Genomic DNA, 18,478 nt, shown 5'->3' on the forward strand with positions numbered 1-18,478 from the left:
GAGAGAGAGAGACAGAGACAGACAGAAAGAAACAGAGAGAGACAGAGTATGTGTGTGTGCGCGTGCGGCCGTGCGTGCGTGCGTGCGTGCGTGCGTGCGTGCGTGCGTGCGTGCGTGCGTGCGTGCGTGCGTGTGTGTGTGTGTACGTACGTGTGCATGTGTGTGTGTGTGTTTACATGTGTGCGTCTCCATCAAAGTCAGCGCATGCTGCGTGCCATTACAAACGGTGGCTTTAGAGAGAGTGAAATCCTGAGTGTTCATTTACATCTCTGAGAGTGTGTAAAAAAAATTCATCTACTATCTCGTCCAGCTTGGCAACGCTGCAGCGGACAGCGATCGATACAAACGTTGGATCCAAAGAGAGATGAGATCCTTACACTGGCAGTGAGGGGCGGGATAGTGTGCCATGATGGAGCACAGGAGTGACAGGAGTGAAGTACATTTACTCAAGTACTGTAATTAAGTAAAATCTTTAGGTACTTTTACTTTACGGGAGTATTTCCAATTGTCTATACTTTTACTTCTACTCCACTACATCTCAGAGGCAAATATTGTACTTTTATTTGAAAACTTTAGTTACTAGTTACTTTGCAGATTATTACATTAAAAAACATACATTCTGCCATTTTCAAACATTTTAGTACTTTTACTTTTGGTACTTTAAGTACATTTAGATACCAAAACTTTGGTACTTTTACTCAAGTAAATTTTGAATTACGGACTTTTACTTGTAACTACATTGCAGTATTGATACTTTTTTTTTTTAAAGTAAAGAATGCAAGTACTTTTTCCACCACTGGTGACAGGACCGTCTGCCTGCCTGCCCACATGGGGGTCCCAACCCACATGTTGAGAACCACTGTAGTAGAGGGGGAAAAAGGCCTAGTAGAGCCCAGGGGATCTCTGACTGGTCAACGAAGCATATAGTATATAGGGTTTAAGTGGTTAAATAAATCTAACTGTTCATTCAACGAAGAGCCAATCTGTTGGCTGCAGACAGACCGTGGCCTTTGATGCTGCAGAGAGAGAGAGAGAGAGAGAGAGAGAGACCGCGACACAGGTCTGGGCTACAGGGGGGTTTAATCCATTCAATCCGGGAATCCGCATCTGTGTCACTATTAGATTTCTTTGGCTATCTACAAGCTCATAGCGCTATGAGCTTGTAGATCTGCTATTTTTGAAAAATCTTGAAAATGTGTGCAAATCTTTGATATTTATACATTTTTAACTCAAATCTTTGCTTCATGGATGGGGGGATGGGGGGCAACATACGTTTTTTGTTTTTTTTTTACTGAAAAGGTCCTTACACACCGGGGCGATTTTTTTTCATGCGAATAATACGTTTTTTTTCAAAACCTTATAAAGTCAATGCAAGCTTACATGGAGCGAAAAAGCGAAAAAGCTAAGCGAAAAAGCGTCTTTTAATTATTCGGAACGAGTCCGAATTTTGCGTATATTCGCCGGTGTGTAACCGCCTTTAGGATTAAGACATTTGTAGAATGGATGTAGAATTTGTCATGGATGGATGTAATGGATGTTCGCTTTAAAAGCATATAGGCCTATATTTAAAGATTTGCAACCAAAAAAGAAGAATTGCAGATCTGCAAGCGTCTATATCTGCTGTTTTTGAATAGCCCAAAGTATAAAAATAATGGTTATAGCAAAAAAAAGAAAAAGACTGTATGCGTTCCCGGATTGAATGGGTTAAGGGGGCGGGGGTCTGCTGAGGGACGGAGAAGTGGATGAAGAAGCACAGACGCACTGATTGGATATGACAGGAGCAGTGTCCTCCTCCTCTGTATAAGCAGAGCGCGCTGCGGATGAAAATCTATACGGCATGACACTGGTACTGTACCCCCCCCCCCCAGGGGGCTGGGAGGGGCCGCCGCTCACAAGGACGGACGGACGGAGCTGCTGGACCACGGCAAATACACACACGTGTCTGCGGTGCATGCACACACGCACACACACACATACATGTATGTGGACACACACGTGCATGCACACATGTACAGTATGTGCACACACACGGGATAATGAATAATATAGAAATGACCGCACACACACACACACACACACACACACACACACACACACACACACACAAGCACGCATGTGGGGTCAATTGTCAATAGCATCTCAGTATGATTGCAGGTTGTGACGGTGTGGTCGACCACAGCAGTGCTGCTCAGATAGCCGACAGACACACCACAATCTTCTCAGGGCCCCGCCACAATGCCCTTGATACAAAATGTTGTATTGTTTTCTCAAATGATACACTGCCACAGGCATTTCACTCTCCCTCAAAGAGTAACATATCGCAGTTGTCGGGCAGAAACCTTGTATGTCAGATTTTCTACTTTTTATGTTTTTGGTAAATGAATGCCCTACTTTAATCTACAAGCTCACAACGTGTTGTAATGCAGCGCGTTGCGAGCTGTTCCGTTTGAAGCAGTCCATGCCCCGAGATATTTGAAGTCCTCGACTGCCTCGATCGAGCTCAGTGCATGGTCCATTTTGAGGTGCTGGTACCATGTTTCAACTCGTTCCGCTGCGTTTTCTCCCCGGATATTGGAAGTCTGAGAAGAGCTTCTGCCAGAAATGTCATTGATGAGCATCAAGATCATGCCATGCTTCTGGTTAACATGCACCTCTTCAATGTCCCTGATCTTTGGGGTCAGCTCCTGTTGTTCCAGTGTTGCATACACTTGGTATAGCTCCTCCTTCCTCCGCTTATATTCCTCCCTCAGACCCTCCCCTTCTCGGTCAGCGACAAAGTCCCTGTGCCCTGCCCTCATCTCCTCCCTGGTTTTGGTGATTCTAGGGTCAAGGCATCTGTCTTTCCTCCTTGCTTTGGGAACTTGCTGGAGGCGTGTCTCAGCTGCTAGTTGGTTTGCTTCAGCAAAGCTTTGGTAGCGGGCTGTTATGCTCAACTCCTACTCCTCATGCAGTGCTTGGAACCTGTTCTTGATTTCCACTGCGTAGCATTCCTCTAGCTGAGGGTCCATCGCCAGTTGACCTTCCATATTCCTCAGCGCCCTCAGCCTCACTGTTGTAGTGGTATTAGACATGGCTTCCAGTTCCCACTTCATGTTGCGTGGGAGTTCCGATTGCTCCAGACGGTATTGAATAACAGCTAGCTTGCATAACGTCTTCAGACTTGGACTCAAGTCCAAGATGTACACCATGCAACAGCACATACTATACGTTGAACACATCAAGTATGTGAGGTTGAGCCCAATCCCCTTGGGCTCAACCTTCTTCCAGGAGAAGGTCTCTGGACTGTATTTCCACAGGCCATTGAAGGTCTGGTCCGTGTTGAAGCCACCAAATATGTACAGCTCTCCATCGTAGGCAAAGGCTGAATGATGCAAGCGTCCTTCTGGAAGAAGCTGTTCAGAAGGTGTCATCAGCCAGCAGTTGGTCACTGTGTCAAACACTCTTATGTAGTGGTAGGGTGTAGTGGTTGTTGTAGTGGAGCTCTGGCCTCCAAATACAAACATCTTTGTCCCGATGATGGTGGCAGAGTGACGTTTTGAAGCAGGTGCTCGAGTTCCTTCAGTCTTGATTAAAGACCAGACCATTGTGCTGGTGTCCAACTTGTACATGTCATTAGTCTGGGTGCATCCCCCATAGACATACATGACCTTCCCCAAGACACAGGCTGAGTGGCCGAACCTCCCCTCTGGAACAGTCCCAGAAACCTTAGGCTTTACCCATATGTGGGTGGCCACATCAAATGCATAAAGCCCGTTGCAGAGAGAACTCCTTCTGTCCGTAACGCCTCCCCATATGTAAACAATATAATCTATCAGCACAGCTGTGTGCTCCCGTCGCCTGGAGGGAACCCGTACGTCGCCTAGGGCGACGTTCTCCTCTTCCAGAACTGGGGGCAACTTCATCCAGCGCAAATACACTGTGTTGAATATGTTCACACCAATTTGATCTGTGTCCCCATCACAAACCCCTCCAAATGAGAACACCCTGTGTTCCACTGCAACAGCAGTACGATTATATCTGTATCTTCTTCCTTCCAGATGTACGGCCCAGTAGAACATTTCTCTCACCAGCACTACAGTGGATCAAATTGGATTGGAACTTAATAAAGTTGTTTTATCTGCTCTGTAAAGCGACTTTGAGTACCTAGAAAAGCGATATATAAAACGTATGTATTATTATTATTATTGTTATCATCCAACTCGTAAAGTACAGAGTTCTATTTTGCGCGTTGCAACTTATATTGGTTCAGTGGCACAAACGTCATACTAAGTCTGGCCAATCCGCAATAAGCCGATGGGTTGGATTGACCAATCAAGGAAGCCGATGGCTGTTGAAGTTCCAAATATGGTCAATTGATCAGCAGCACAACAGCAGTCCAGACAGACTCTGAAAATCCCCCAGGGGTCGCTAACAGCACAGCCTAGCAGTGTTCACAACTAGTTTTCAGGACAAGTTGCCAGCCCTGTGTAGTCTATCAATGTAGTCTCCCAAGCCAGACTGTTGCCTGTTGCCTCCCACAATATTCAAATGCTTCCGTCATACATGTGTAGAGCAATGGAAGCTCTGAAAATGATCTCAAGCAGTGGTGGAACAAAGTACAGAAATGTTTTACTTAAGTAAAAGTTTCAATACTGCAATGTAGAAATACTCTGTTACAAGTAAAAGTCCGGAATTCAATATTTACTTGAGTAAAAGTACAAAAGTATTGGTATCAAAATGTACTAGTAGAAAGTACTCAATATGCAGAATGTCCCATTTCAAGTTTTCAAATGTATAAAAATCTTCTGAAAATAGCAGATCTACAATCTCACAATGCATCGCATCGCGACGCATTGTGAGCTTGTAGATCGGGTGTATAGGGTTGACGTGGTTAATGTATGCTTTGTGATAATAAACAAAATCTACAAAGTAACTAGTAACTAAAGTTTTCAAATAATTGTAGTGGAGTAAAAGTACAATATTTGGATCCGAGATGTAGTGGAGTAGAAGTAAAAGTATTGGATATTGTAAATAATCAAGTACAAATACCTCAAAATTGTACTTAAGTACAGTACTTAAGTAAATGTACTTCCCCCACTGTCTGCAAGTAAAGCGGATGCCCGGCCTCCCCCCACTTCTGTTTAGTCTTTGCAGTCACGTAAATGTGTCCTACCGTAAATCTAAATAGTCGAGGCATATTAAGCTTGCTGCTTATCAGAAATGGGAATTCAAAAATATGTTTTAAAGATAGGTTGGCTAATCTAAGTGTTCATTTATGAGCCTGTCTCTGAATTAAAACCATGTTGCATTGCGACGCGCTTCAGTGACAGTGGACACTGGACTTGTAAATCTAACATGACAATCCTACTAGACCACAAGACCACAAGGAGTGAACTTAATGGACCCTGTCTGTGTCTGTCTGTACCACTGCAAGAGAAACAGAAAACAAGTCCAGAAGAAGCCACTAGGCCACATGATCACACACACAGGGCAGGGGTCCTGAGTGAACATAGCATCAAAATCAGTTTTTACCACTTGAAAAATCGTAACAAAAAAAAAGAGAAATACTTGAAATATTTGTAATTTTTTGGGGGTCCTTGACCAGGGTTGACAGATCTGCTTATTATAATTTCCCCGCAATATTTTATTTGAAAATAGCCGATCTACAAGCTCATACAAATCTCGACGCGTTGTGAGCTTGTAGATCTGCTATTTTCAAATAGCTGATGTATATGTTAAAGTGCTCATGTGGCTTTGGGCTGGTTTTCCTAGACCTGGTTGCTTTGTTTCTCTCACAGAATCTGGCAACACTGTCCTTGACATGAAAATGTTTGAGAACCACTGACAGCATCAGGAGAGGAAGCCCAAATAGAGCAACTACAAAGCCCACCAAAAGTCGCTTCTAATAAAGCTGACCTGGCAACACTGACCACTGCCCTCCTGTGTGTCTGGTTAACTGGTTTACACAAACACAACGAGCAGACATGCGAGCCGTAAACACAAAACAGATTCCTCGCTAAAACTTGCTGGGAAGTTTAAGCATAACACAATTTTTTGTGAGAATCTTGCCCCGGTGTTTGTTCGACAGAGCTCGTAAAGTCCATAATAGCCGCTCATAAAAGATGCATTTCATAACCGCACACGGGATCACTGGCCGTTTGAAACCAGCCTCCCATGCAAAATGCTGGATCAATGTCCTGGTGTGTAGCACGTGGGTGTATGCAGTGGTGTAAAAGTAACCAAGTACATTTACTCAAGTACTGTACTTAAGTACAATTTTGAGGTACTTTGACCTTACTGGAGTAATTCCAATTTTCATTACTTTTACTTTAACTACATCTCAGAGGCAAATATTGTACTTTTACTCCACTACAATTATTTGAAAACTTTAGTTACTAGTTACTTTGCAGATATAAATCATTATATTATAAAACATACATTAACCACTTCAGCCCTATTTTATACCTAGGCTATTTCAAAATAGCCGATCTACAAGCTCACATCGCGACGCGGTTGTGAGCTTGTAGATCTGCTATTTCCAAACATTTTAGTACTTTTACTTTTGGTACTTTAAGTACATTTTGATACCAATACTTTTGTACTTTTACTCAAGTACTTTTTAAATTCCCGCCTCTTACTTGTAACAGAGTACTTCTACATTGCAGTATTGATACTTTTACTTAAGTAAAACATATCAGTACTTTTCCCACCACTGCGTGTGTGCGTGTGTGCGTGCGTGTGCGTAGGCTCGTGCTGGGTGGGTATGATGTCACACGTGTGTGTGTGTAATTAGTGTTCTCATTAACATAGTGGACAGTGTGTGAGGGGCCCAGCGCCAAGAACAACATGTTTACGGCGTTACAGTCAGACGAGAAATGCAATATGGAGCTAACCGTGGAGGAGGCCGAAACAACAGTAAACGGTGATTGATTAACCCACTAAGACCGGGAACGCATCTTTTCCACCATACCTTAGGTGGGGTTTGGCGAAAGGGCCTTTCTGTGTGGAGTTTGCATGTTCTCCCTGTGTCCCCTAGGGTAGGTACCCTCACCAAAAAAAAAAAACTCATGCGTTGAAAGAAGCATGTGCTCGGCTCTAGGCTCTCCCTAGGCTGGCAGAGGGAGTGTAGCGCCCAGGATTACTTAGACAATTGGCACTGGGTGAAAACATGGGTTACAAAATCGTGGGATACAAATATAAGTGAAATTTATATTTATTTTCCTATTCAAAAATAGCAGATATACAAGCTCATATGAGCTTATATATCTGCTGCTTTTGAAAAATCGTGAACATTTGTGCAAACCTTTGAATGTATATATTTTAACTAAACATAACATTATAACATTTTTAACTCAAATCTTTGCTTCTTGTGGGGGGGGGGGGGGGTCCCTGGAACAACATATTTTGAGATGGGGGTGTGCGGCCAAATACATATCATTTTGGGGGTCCTTGTCATGAAAAAGATTGAGAACCATTGATATTATAGCAACATAGGTTTTTCAGAAAAGTCTTAGGATTCAGAAGACATTTGTAGAATCCGAAGAAGCAAAGATTTGAGTTACAAATGTTCGCTTTTAAAAAATATATATTCAAAGATTTGCACACATTTTCATTAAAAAAAAATAGCAGATCTACGAGCTCATAGCGCCATGAGCTTGTATATCTGCTATTTTTGAATAGCCAAATAGATCTAAAAAAGACACAGTATGCGTTCCCGGTCTTAATGGGTTAAGTGTTATTGGAGCGACCGCAGTCGGCTGCAACATGGCCAGGTCCCTTTATGAGATGTTTTCAAAAGCGGGTCTGAATCACAGGTACGGTTTCTCAAACAAAAGCAACCCTCTGCACTGTCGGACAGGAACCTCTTATCTCCATAGTTTTACTTGTTGTGTTTTTTTCGTAAATGAATGCCCTACTTGATCATACTACATGTGTCACGCAAAAAGCATCAATAGTTGAAGATCTGCAAGCTCGAAAAACGGCGTGAAGCGACACGTTTTGAGCTTGTAGATCTGCTACTTTTGAATTTGAATCCTGAACAGTAACAGTTTTGGACAGTTTTGCACCCAAAATGAAATACACTGTATGCGCATGCACGCACACACACACACACACACACACACACACGCAAAGACATACACACACACACAACCTAAATGGTCACACTGCGATCAGGGTGGTTGGGGTTGCCATGGTGACCACCAGTGCAGTAATTACAATTAACATCCCAAATGACCACCTCTCACGCACGCACGCACGCACACGCACATGCACACACACACACACACACACACGTAATTACAGACTTGTGCTCAGCTCAATCAAGGCCTCTGCTCAGCTCTTTTATATCATCACTAAATAATCAGGACACGACATGATACACAATCATTTGCTATCATATTAACCCATTTAGACCGGGAACGCATCTCTGTCATGCTTAGATTTCTTTGGGCTGTTAAAAAATAGCAGATATACAAGCTCATAGCGCGGCACAGAGTGCCGCTATGAGCTTGTAGATCTGCTATTTTTGGGGAAACTCGTGGGTCTTTGAATATATATATTTCTAAAGCGAACATTTGTAACTCAAATCTTTGCTTCTGGGGATTCTACAAATGTCTTCTAAATCTTAACTCTATAACTGCCAAAGACGTTTATAAACGTCTTTGGGCCTTCAGCTATTGCCTGCCAAAGACGTTTAAAAACGTCTTTGAAAAAAAAAAAAAAAAAAACTATTTTCAAAAAAAAAAAAATTCTAAAAAGATTCTCTAATTATTTAAGATTGACACCTTTTCGATATTCCAAACGAATAAGGAGATAACAATTCCCAAAGATTTGCTGCTCCATCCACTTCAATGTTAAAATTGAAACGGACAAACAATTCACAATGTTTTTTGGTTTGAAACTACTGGTTTTGAGCTATTTTCAAACATCAAACAACACATGACAACAAGGTCAAATTGACCTCGTTGACATTTGTGAAACCACACCTGAATCTCATCTGTGATTAGAAATTATCTGGGATCAATCATACTGGAGAAAAATATTCTGTGGCTATGCGAAAAGGTACCAAAATCGGTCAAAACCCTGGCAGAGGCTACAGACTTTTTGAAAAAACTCTGGCAGGGTAAGAGTTAACAGTTTTTTTTTGAAAAAGCGTATGTTGCTATCATATCAGTGGTTCTCAAAAATGGTATGTATTTGGCCGTGGGCCCCCATCTCAAAATATTTTGTTCCAGGGACCCCCCAAGAGTTAAAAATTTTCGCTTTAAAAAATAATAGTCAAAGATATGCCCAAATCTTCAAGATTTTTCAAAAATAGCAGATCTGCAAGTTAATAGTGTGGCACTCGTTGCCACGCTATGAGCTTGTATATCTGCTATTTTTGAATAGCCAAATAAATCATAAAATGACACACAAACCCGTTCCCGGTCTTAAAGGGTTAAAGGGGGAGATGCCCTACTGTTCCTTTACAATAACATATGTACAGATGTGAAAACATAAAGATACGGTATTGCTTGCCACATCTGCTACCATAAGAAAATCTCTAATAGGCTCTGTCAAAGATGGTGGATATTCTAGAAAGATCCGCCATCCCAATTGTAGCCACTAGAGGCAAAATGGTACACAAATGGCATACAAATGGTTTCCTAAGAGTGTGAAGAGTGTGTTTCTGGAACAGAGTAAGGTCGATATTAAAGTAGATTTTCTCCTGATTTGTCTCTCTTAAAAATGTAAGTGTCAAAATGTTCTGAGAATTGTGTGGCTTGTGGCAATATTTAGTTCAGTGACCATGGGGCTAAAGCAGTGGTTTTCAAACTTTTTTATATCACGGTCCATTATTTATTTGGCATTTGAGCCACGGAACCACCATTTGATGAGATTTAGACTCTCAGACGGAAAACTTAGAATACTTTATAATCTTTGGATGAGATTTTGTCCACAATTCCATGCTGTATTGATGTTGGTACCAACAGGAGAGATAACAGGCAAACGTTGATCAAAATAAGTCTTCTACAGTCTAATTGTGTAGACTTCTTGTAAATTAAGTAATGCAGATGTTTAACAACCCGTAAGGGTCCATTTGGTTTCATTTTACACTCAAGAGTTAAAGATCTGTAAGGGTAAAGGTGTGGGGGGAGGGTTTGGGAGGACTGTTTGTCTTCTTTTTGTTGTGTTTTTGTGTATCGTGTATTTTCCTTTATTCTTTGTCTTTTTTATTATGTCTTGTTTACAAAAAAAGAAAAAAAAGAAATGTGATAATGATATATGTGTACATTGTGCATTGTCAATAAATAAATCATTATAAAAAAAATGATCTGTAAGGGTCCATTTGGTTACCAAGTCTCCATCATTTAGCTGGGGACCACCTGGAACCCCCTCAACGACCGCTTGGTGGTCCCCGGACCATTGGTTGAGAACCACTGGGCTAAAGAATAGTTCAGAAGCTGTGTTCATGTTCACTCTCCCTTTGGAATGAATAGACTCCCACCTAATTCCTACTTGACTGCGGATCTGAAAATATTTTGTGCCAGGGACCCTCATAAGAGAAGATTTGTCAACAGCTTTTTTTTATTTTTATTTTTTTACAGTTTTACTGTAAACCTGTGAGGTGACAGTAAAGCTGATTCTGAGTGGGAGGCAAAGGCAACATTTTTCAGCTTGTATTACATTTTTAAGTTACAACAATGTTGCACAGGTCCAGTGGCGGAAAAAGTACTCACATGTTTTACTTGAGTAAAAGTATCAATACTGCAATGTAGAAGTACTCTGTTACAAGTAGAAGTCCGGAATTCAAAATGTACTTGAGTAAAAGTACAAAAGTATTGGTATCAAAATGTACTTAAAAGTACCAAAAGTAAAAGTACTAAAATGTTTGAAAATAGCAGATCTACAAGCTCACAACGTTGTGAGCTTGTAGATCGTTGGCCAAATGAATACTTCGTCATACGTCAGTGTTGCGCTCCAACAATAAGCGATCTACAAGCTCACGACGAGCTTGGCTGTGTTTTTAGACAACGTATACATTAAGCATGATATTACAATACAAACAGCACTCAGACAGAGAGACGGACAGGAGCCAAAAAACGACAAATTGAGCGAGGGAACCACACATAAGAGAGGGGGGGGAGGAGGAGAGGAGAGAGGGGTTAAAAGAAGAGAGAGAAAAAGAGAAGAACATTCCTTTGAGTCTCATCCATCCGCATTGGATTTATCAGACGTTAATTAAATGTTATGCTTGGATAACCACTATGGAGACGGAGCTATCATTTCCAACCCAATTACAAGCCCTAAATCTCCTGCGTGTGTTTTTTAAAGGCCTCCGACTCCATTTAAAACATTTAATGTCAAATGATCTAACCTCGTTTCTTTGGGCCCGGGTCCAAAATAACAACCCTCTGGTACAGTAGTAGTAAGTGAATGATTCCAGTTGACAGAAAAAGAAGAGATTGGGTGAGACCGCACACACTGAAATCTGGAGTGTTCATTTAAAATCGTACTGTGTAACAGTCATTATTGTGGTCTGTTTTAGCGACACACCTCTTGTAGTCATTACAGCGTTTGTCTATAATGGAAGGAACACTGAAAAAGGGACACCGAAAAGGGAACGCTGCAGGGTCGTCAGCGCCCGAGGATATTTTTTGAAAGCAACAACACGTCGTCAGAAACTATATTTAATAACTGTAAAATGCATAAATAAGAAACAATCCAGGGCCTACGTCATTTTTACGCGAATGTCGGGAGATGACACTCGTGAATTAAAGCAGTGTTTAATACTGATGGATGCATGCTTAGAGAAGAGATTCACGAGGATTGGTTATTATGAAAAATATATACCAGAAAAAGATTATATAAAATAATAACCTTTGTTTAATTGAAAAAGTTACACAGTACGACTTTAACTCAGAGAGAGTGTTAAACTTCAGACGGATAGTTCCACTGCTTAATTCTGATTGGCTGAGTCAGCAATATAAGCCACTTCAAGGCTGTGGTTTGTTATTAATAAGCCTCTTGTGGCATATTGCTTCAATATAATCCTGTCAGTTGTCCCCTGCATCATCGTATAGCTGCAGATGACCTTCCGTCTGGATGTGGAGGTAGAATACATGAGTGCATCACCAGTGGTCTAAAGTAGCTAAGTACATTTACTCAAGTGCTGTACTTAAGTACAGTTTTGAGGCATTTCCAATTTTCTGTATACTTTTACGTCACTACATCTCAGGAGCAAATATTATACTTTTACTCGACAATTATTTGAAAACTTTAGTGACTTTGTAGATTTTGATTATTATTACAAAACATACATTAACCACTTCAGCCCTATATACATTTCGGCCATTTGAAAAGATCCAATCTATAAGCTCACAAGCTCACAATGCGTTGCATCATTTGAGCATCATTGTGAGCTTGCAGATCTGCTATTTTCAAAACTTGTGAAAATGTGTTAAAATTTGTGAAATGGGACATTCTGCATAATGAGTACGTTTACTTGCCAATACTTTTGTACTTTTACTCAAGCAAATTTTTTAAATATTTGAGTACTGCGCTACAATACTGCATATGCCTGCATCCTACAAAGGCAGTTATCGAACAACTGTGTGTGGTCGGCGCACACGGGAATGTGGACAAGCATTCGACACGTTGTCAGAATACGTACGGATGAATTTATGGTCTTCATATAAATGAAGCAGACATTAAAAAAACAAAAAAAAGAATGATGATGACATGGACTACCAGTGAGTGGCTTGGATGACATTTAATTGGGGGGAGGGGGGGGGGGGGGCGGAGGGGAGTGGAGGAAGGGGGGGATGAGGAGAGGAAGACTCATCTAGGGCTGTGAATCTTCTGCTATACCTCACGATTCGATTCAGATTCTTGGGATCACGATTCAATTTTAAAATAGTTTATTTTATTTTATAAAAAAAATCGATTCTCATTTCAAAATGATTCCCAATGAGTTTTAACTATTTTAATTCACAACAGTCTTATTGTTGTCATCTGGACTTAAACAGCCAAGTGTAGTATAGTTATTTCCAACAGCTCAAACAGAGAATTATATAATACCAGAGAGGGTCACTTGTAAAAATTCTTCGCATTGATAGTATTTTTCGAGTTCTATTTGACGCAGAAACAACATAATTAACTGCCTTGATGCAAGTAACATTAACGAGCGTCAGCTGGACCCACACACCTCCCCTCTGCTGTGCTGAACTGAAAGTGACTGGAGTTGATTTAATTTCCCCTAAAGCCCTTGAATATGATGGAAGACATGTTAATGTCTGTGATTATGGTAAGCTTGCATTTCATATCACACACACCATACTGTACAGTAAGAACTTGATTTTTGGAAATTATGAATCGATTCTGAATTGTTGATCACGATTTTTACATTAATCGATTTTTTTCCCCCAACACCCCCTACACTCACATCTTTCATCTTGGAGGCGCTGAAGGAGGGGGTCAGGATGCTTCGAACCCGCTTCCAGTGCTCGTTCCTCAGCATCAACAAGCAGTCGCTCATGGGCTTGGTGGTGAAGCGTGTGGTCTGGGAGAAGAAGACAAAGTCAAATAAGGGTTTTGATTAGAACCTGAGAAAACAAAGATTCATTCATTTAGTTGAGCTGTGAAGCGACACAAAGCAAATGTAATGAATGACGCTGTCTGTCTGTCTGTCTGTCTGTTAAACCATTCAATCCGAGGACGCACCCGCGTCATTTTCAATTTTGGCTATAACCATTATTTTATACTTTTGTTATTAAAAAATAGCTGATATACAAGCTCATAGCGCGGCACCAGGTGCCGTGCTATGAACTTGTAGATCTGCTATTTTAGAAAAATCTTGAACATTAAGTGCAAATATTTGAATATATATATTTTAAAGGGATTTTTTTTACTCAAATCTTTGCTTCTGGGGGGGGGGTCCCTGGAACAAAATATTTTCAGACGGGGGTAGGCGGCCAAATACATATAATTTTGGGGGTCCTTGACATGAAGAAGTTTCAGCACCACTGATATAGAAACATACGTACGGTTTCCCGGATTGAATGGGTTCAAAGGAGTTAGTTCACCCGAAAAATGACTTATCTTCTATCAATTACGCACCCCATGAAGCCTTGAATTCTTGGAGATTTTTTAGTTTTTGTCGCATTCCTGAGTCAATAATTTGATGACCGGCGGTCTCTCCGGTAAGAGACTCAAAGAGACTCCTTTGAGTCTCTTACCGGATACATTAGCATCTTTCCGCCGGTAATCAAATTATTGGCTTAGGAACGCAAGGAAATCTCAATGCTTCATGGGGTGTGTAATTGATAGAAAACAAGTAATGTTTTGGGTGAAATACTCCATTAAGTCTCCCTGTCTCTGTATGTATTCACACAGAGTGTTTGTTGTGTACTTCAGTATATTTTCATTCACATTTTGTTTTCACTTCATTCATTTATTTTGCTTCATGATAAGAGAACTGATGAACACACACACACACACACACACACACACACACACACACACACACACAGAGCACTGTACGCGTTTCACAGGCCCCCGGGGGGAAGGGGGAGACACGACGACTCAGAAATGTAAGAGAAAAAGAAAAAGAAAAGCCCATTACTGTCAATCCCTTCCATCCACCTCATCTCTAATGCCGCCTTCCCGCCTCGACCCCAAACCCCCAACCCCCCCCCCCGCCTCGACCGACCCCCCCCCCCCACCCTATCAACAATTCAATGCATCCACTATTTCATTTCCGCCGCCATGCTCGCCCCGCGCCGCCGGGCAGAGTCAAATCATCTCAGCCAAAGGAAGCGCGCGAGAGAGCGAGCGAGAGAGAGCGAGAGAGAGAGAGAGAGAGAGAGAGGCTGTTGTGTTGTGTTGTTCTTGTGCGGCCCAGTGGGTCTGATCATCTCTAGGGTCCTCTGGGACGTTTGGACCTTTGAGGCAACAACAAGCACACCATAGCAGGAGGAGAAAACTCTGGAGGAATATAAAACAGCTCCTCCTGTCCGCCATGAAGGCTGGCCATGCGGAATTAACTCTGAGAGTTACACAATGTAAACGAATGGGCCAGTCACATTATTTTAGGGATATATTATGCACAAAGTTGAAATTGAATTTGGGCAGATAACCGATTCATTGTAGGTTTACCTTACACCTGTTATATAGTGACAGTATTATAGTAACAGTTGTGAGCTTGTAGATCAGCTATTTTTGCTCAATCTTCACCCCAGAATAGGGACGCTAGGGTGGAAACCTCATACATCCAAAACCATTCCTTTTTTATTATAAATAAATAAAAAATTCACTACTTTTATGCGACATGATGGGACTCCAGTCAACCATATAGGGTTTAAGTGGTTAATGATCCCGACATTATACTTTTGTACCGCGTCCAAGGATGGGATGAGCGCGCTGTGCAACGCCACACAGAACCTCACGGTTAAGTGAAGTTGAAGAAGAAGCGCAGCTCCCACCACTAAAAGTACGACCACAACAATGAAGTGGTGTAATGTGGCGTGAAGGAGGCTCTTGTGGTCGATGTCTGGAGGGCCAAAGAAACCTTCAAAAACCACAGCGCGGCGAGTTGAGCAAATTCATCAATCCGGTTTTATACTGCTCCCTCAGCTTTCTTTGGTGTACGGAAATGAGTCACCAAAGTGGAGCCGCCTGTGTTACACGTTCAAGCTGCAAGCTGTAAATGTCAAAAGGAATTCTGAATCATAATTGAGTGTGTGTGTGTGTGTGTGTGTGTGTGTGTGTGTGTGTGTGTGTGTGTGTGTGTGTGTGTGTGTGTGTGTGTGTGTGTGTGTGTGTGTGTGTGTGCGTTTTGTACCTTTGAGGTCCAAAACACCGGACCCCACAAATATTGTTTTCCTGTTTAACAAAGACTGATAGAGCTATAAGGTTACAGTGGGGTTCAAAATGGCAAGAAAAACGTAAAAATGTGCCATCCTAACCCCTTGCTGTCCTCCCAAGCATAGAAATACCAACATGTGTGTGTGTGTGTGTGTGTGTGTGTGTGTGTGTGTGTGTGTGTGTGTGTGTGTGTGTGAGTGCGCGTGTGTGCACGTGCACATACACTTGCGTGTGCTTGAGTGATAAACAAAGCAAAAACAAAGCATTATATTCTAATAAGCCTGTGCCTCGCCATCGCATATTGTCCGAGAGAGTCCTGTATATTTGGCATCAAATGCACACACGGCTTTGCTGAAGTCGGCGCCGAGGGGAGAAAAAAAAGAGCGCATTGATTTTCTCCCTCGCCTTTTTGACCTTTTGCTCGGCAGCTAGAGCACCGGTATGGAAGATGATGAAAGCTCAGGGTGACCCCCGTGACCTCTGAACCCTCTCTGATGCATGTGTCAGCCTATCATTAGCCGTGACCCTGGGCAGCCATCAGGAATACCTCTGTAGGCCGACTGTACCTGCACTTTGCTGCACTACACTGTAAAATACTCACTGCTATCTGTGGGTCCATTTGTAACTCTGCTGAGTGTACAATTGGAACCAAATGGAACCCGTTCCATTTGTACACTCTCTGAGCTAAAGGTGCTGTAAGGCAGTGGTTCTCAAAGTGGGGTCTGGGGACCCCCAGGGGTCCTTGGGGGGGTACCAGGGGGTCCCCAGCAAAATGTATGTATATTCAGTTCAGATCTTAAAACTATGGACAGATCATCTGCTCAACTGAAATCATCTCCATTCGCTCAGCTATCCTCTATTATGGTCTATCTGGTTCTGTGCTCTTTACTCCAGTGTTTTCTGTCCGTCTGTCCGTCTGTCTGTCTGTCTGACAGTGTGTTTGTTAGGCGATGAGTCATCGGGTTAGGGGGTCAACAGTCGCAAAACCAGGTCAACGTTGTTTTTCGACCATAACTTTGTCAATACATTTTCCAGTTTACTTACAAACTAAGAACAACAATGTAATGTATTGAAGACTGGTAGGGTTCAATTATGAAGAAGACTGTAGTGTCAAAACGTGAATAAATAAAGCCTTGATTGGGAGCTTTTGAAAAGCCTCAGCGTGCGGCAGACTTCTATTTTTTATTTATTATTATTTTATTTATATATTTTATTTTTCTGCCTTGATCCACTGTTGGTCTTGCACCTGCAGTTACCAATAAATAAAACTGCCTTGCCTCATTGGCTACAATGACATGTTCCACTACGTACTGTCAGTGGTGTAAAGTAACTAATTACATGTACTCAAGTACTGTACTTAAAGGGATAGTTCACCACCAAAAAAGACTTTTTTTCTATCAATTAGTTGGTTTTTTTTAAATTTTATTTATCCCTTTAAGTACAATTTTGAGGTATTTTTACTTTCTTCAGTATTTACAAATTTCAATATTTTTACTTCTACCCCACTACATTTCAGAGGAAAATATTGTACTTTTATTCCACTACAATTATATGAAAACTTTAGCTTCTAGTAAAACACACTAACCACTTCAGCCCTATATATGTATTTCAGCCATTTGAAAATAGCAGATCTACAAGCTCACAATGCGTCACGATGCGACGCATTGTCAGCTTGTAGATCGTCTATTTTCCAAAGATTTTTTAATACATTTTGAACTTGTGAAATGGGACATTCTGCACAATGAGTACTTTTATTTTTGGTACTTTAAGTATTATTTTGATGCCGATACATTTTGAATATGGGACTTCTGCTTGTAACAGAGTACATCTACATTGTAGCATTGATACTTTTACTTAAGTAAAACATGTGAGTACTTCTTCCATCACAGCGTACTGTATACACTGGAAACGGTTAACGATACAGTCTTCCATTATCAACAAATAGCCATGACCTTTGACCCAGAGAGACCTTTAAAAGGTCAATCTCAGTGTGGATCAATGCCTGACTGTGTATTTGTTCGGTTCAAAGGGTTCTCGTCAGATCTACACGCTGACTTATGTACAGTTGTGTCTACACCAAGATCGATAACTATAACAATAACTATAAGTATGTAGGCCTGTCACAAGTATTACATAAGGGTCCACAAGCTTACAACATGACGCGTTGTAAGCTTGTAGATCAGCTCTTTCTGCTATTTGTACATGTATAAAAATATTAAATGTCAATAATTTATTTGTATATTTAACTCTTTCACTGCCAAGAGTATTTTCATAAAGTACTCCCCCAGTGCCAGCGATTTGCGTGTTTTTTTATTTTTAAATTTTTCATTCAAATACTGCGGTTTTAAACACATACGCAGGGGTTGACACTAAGGTCGGCAAGTACAGGTCATTTTCTACTTGCCCACAGGTCTTGCCCACTTGCCCGAAAAGTAAATCGTCCTTTATAAAATGATAGGTTAAATTTTAATTACTATGGGTTGAAGGTAGGGTAAGTGATATTTTTTGGTTAAAACAAAAAGGGTTTTGTTATGGGTTAATATATTCTGATAGTACTCATTGCTATAGAGTGTTTGTTCAGTAACAGGGGTCTCTCTGTCTCTCCAGCTCTTTGATAGACAGAAAATAAATTTCCAGTTAGGTGACACCATTT

At 41.3% G+C, this 18,478-nt stretch overlaps 1 protein-coding gene across 1 annotated transcript in view; it reads right to left on the reverse strand.

Annotated features, from left to right (window-relative positions):
* The window catches only part of tbxas1 (thromboxane A synthase 1 (platelet)), a 150,153-nt gene that overhangs the window by 51,884 nt on the left and 79,791 nt on the right, over positions 1-18,478 (reverse strand). The window contains exon 6 of the mRNA XM_080437859.1: positions 13,406-13,522. Within this exon, the coding sequence (XP_080293985.1) occupies positions 13,406-13,522 (117 nt within the window). The remainder of the gene's footprint in view (positions 1-13,405; positions 13,523-18,478) is intronic.

The sequence above is a fragment of the Gymnoscopelus braueri genome (assembly GCF_963280865.1).
Source record: "Gymnoscopelus braueri genome assembly, chromosome: 9".
In the NCBI taxonomy this organism is placed as follows: Eukaryota; Metazoa; Chordata; class Actinopteri; order Myctophiformes; family Myctophidae; genus Gymnoscopelus; species Gymnoscopelus braueri.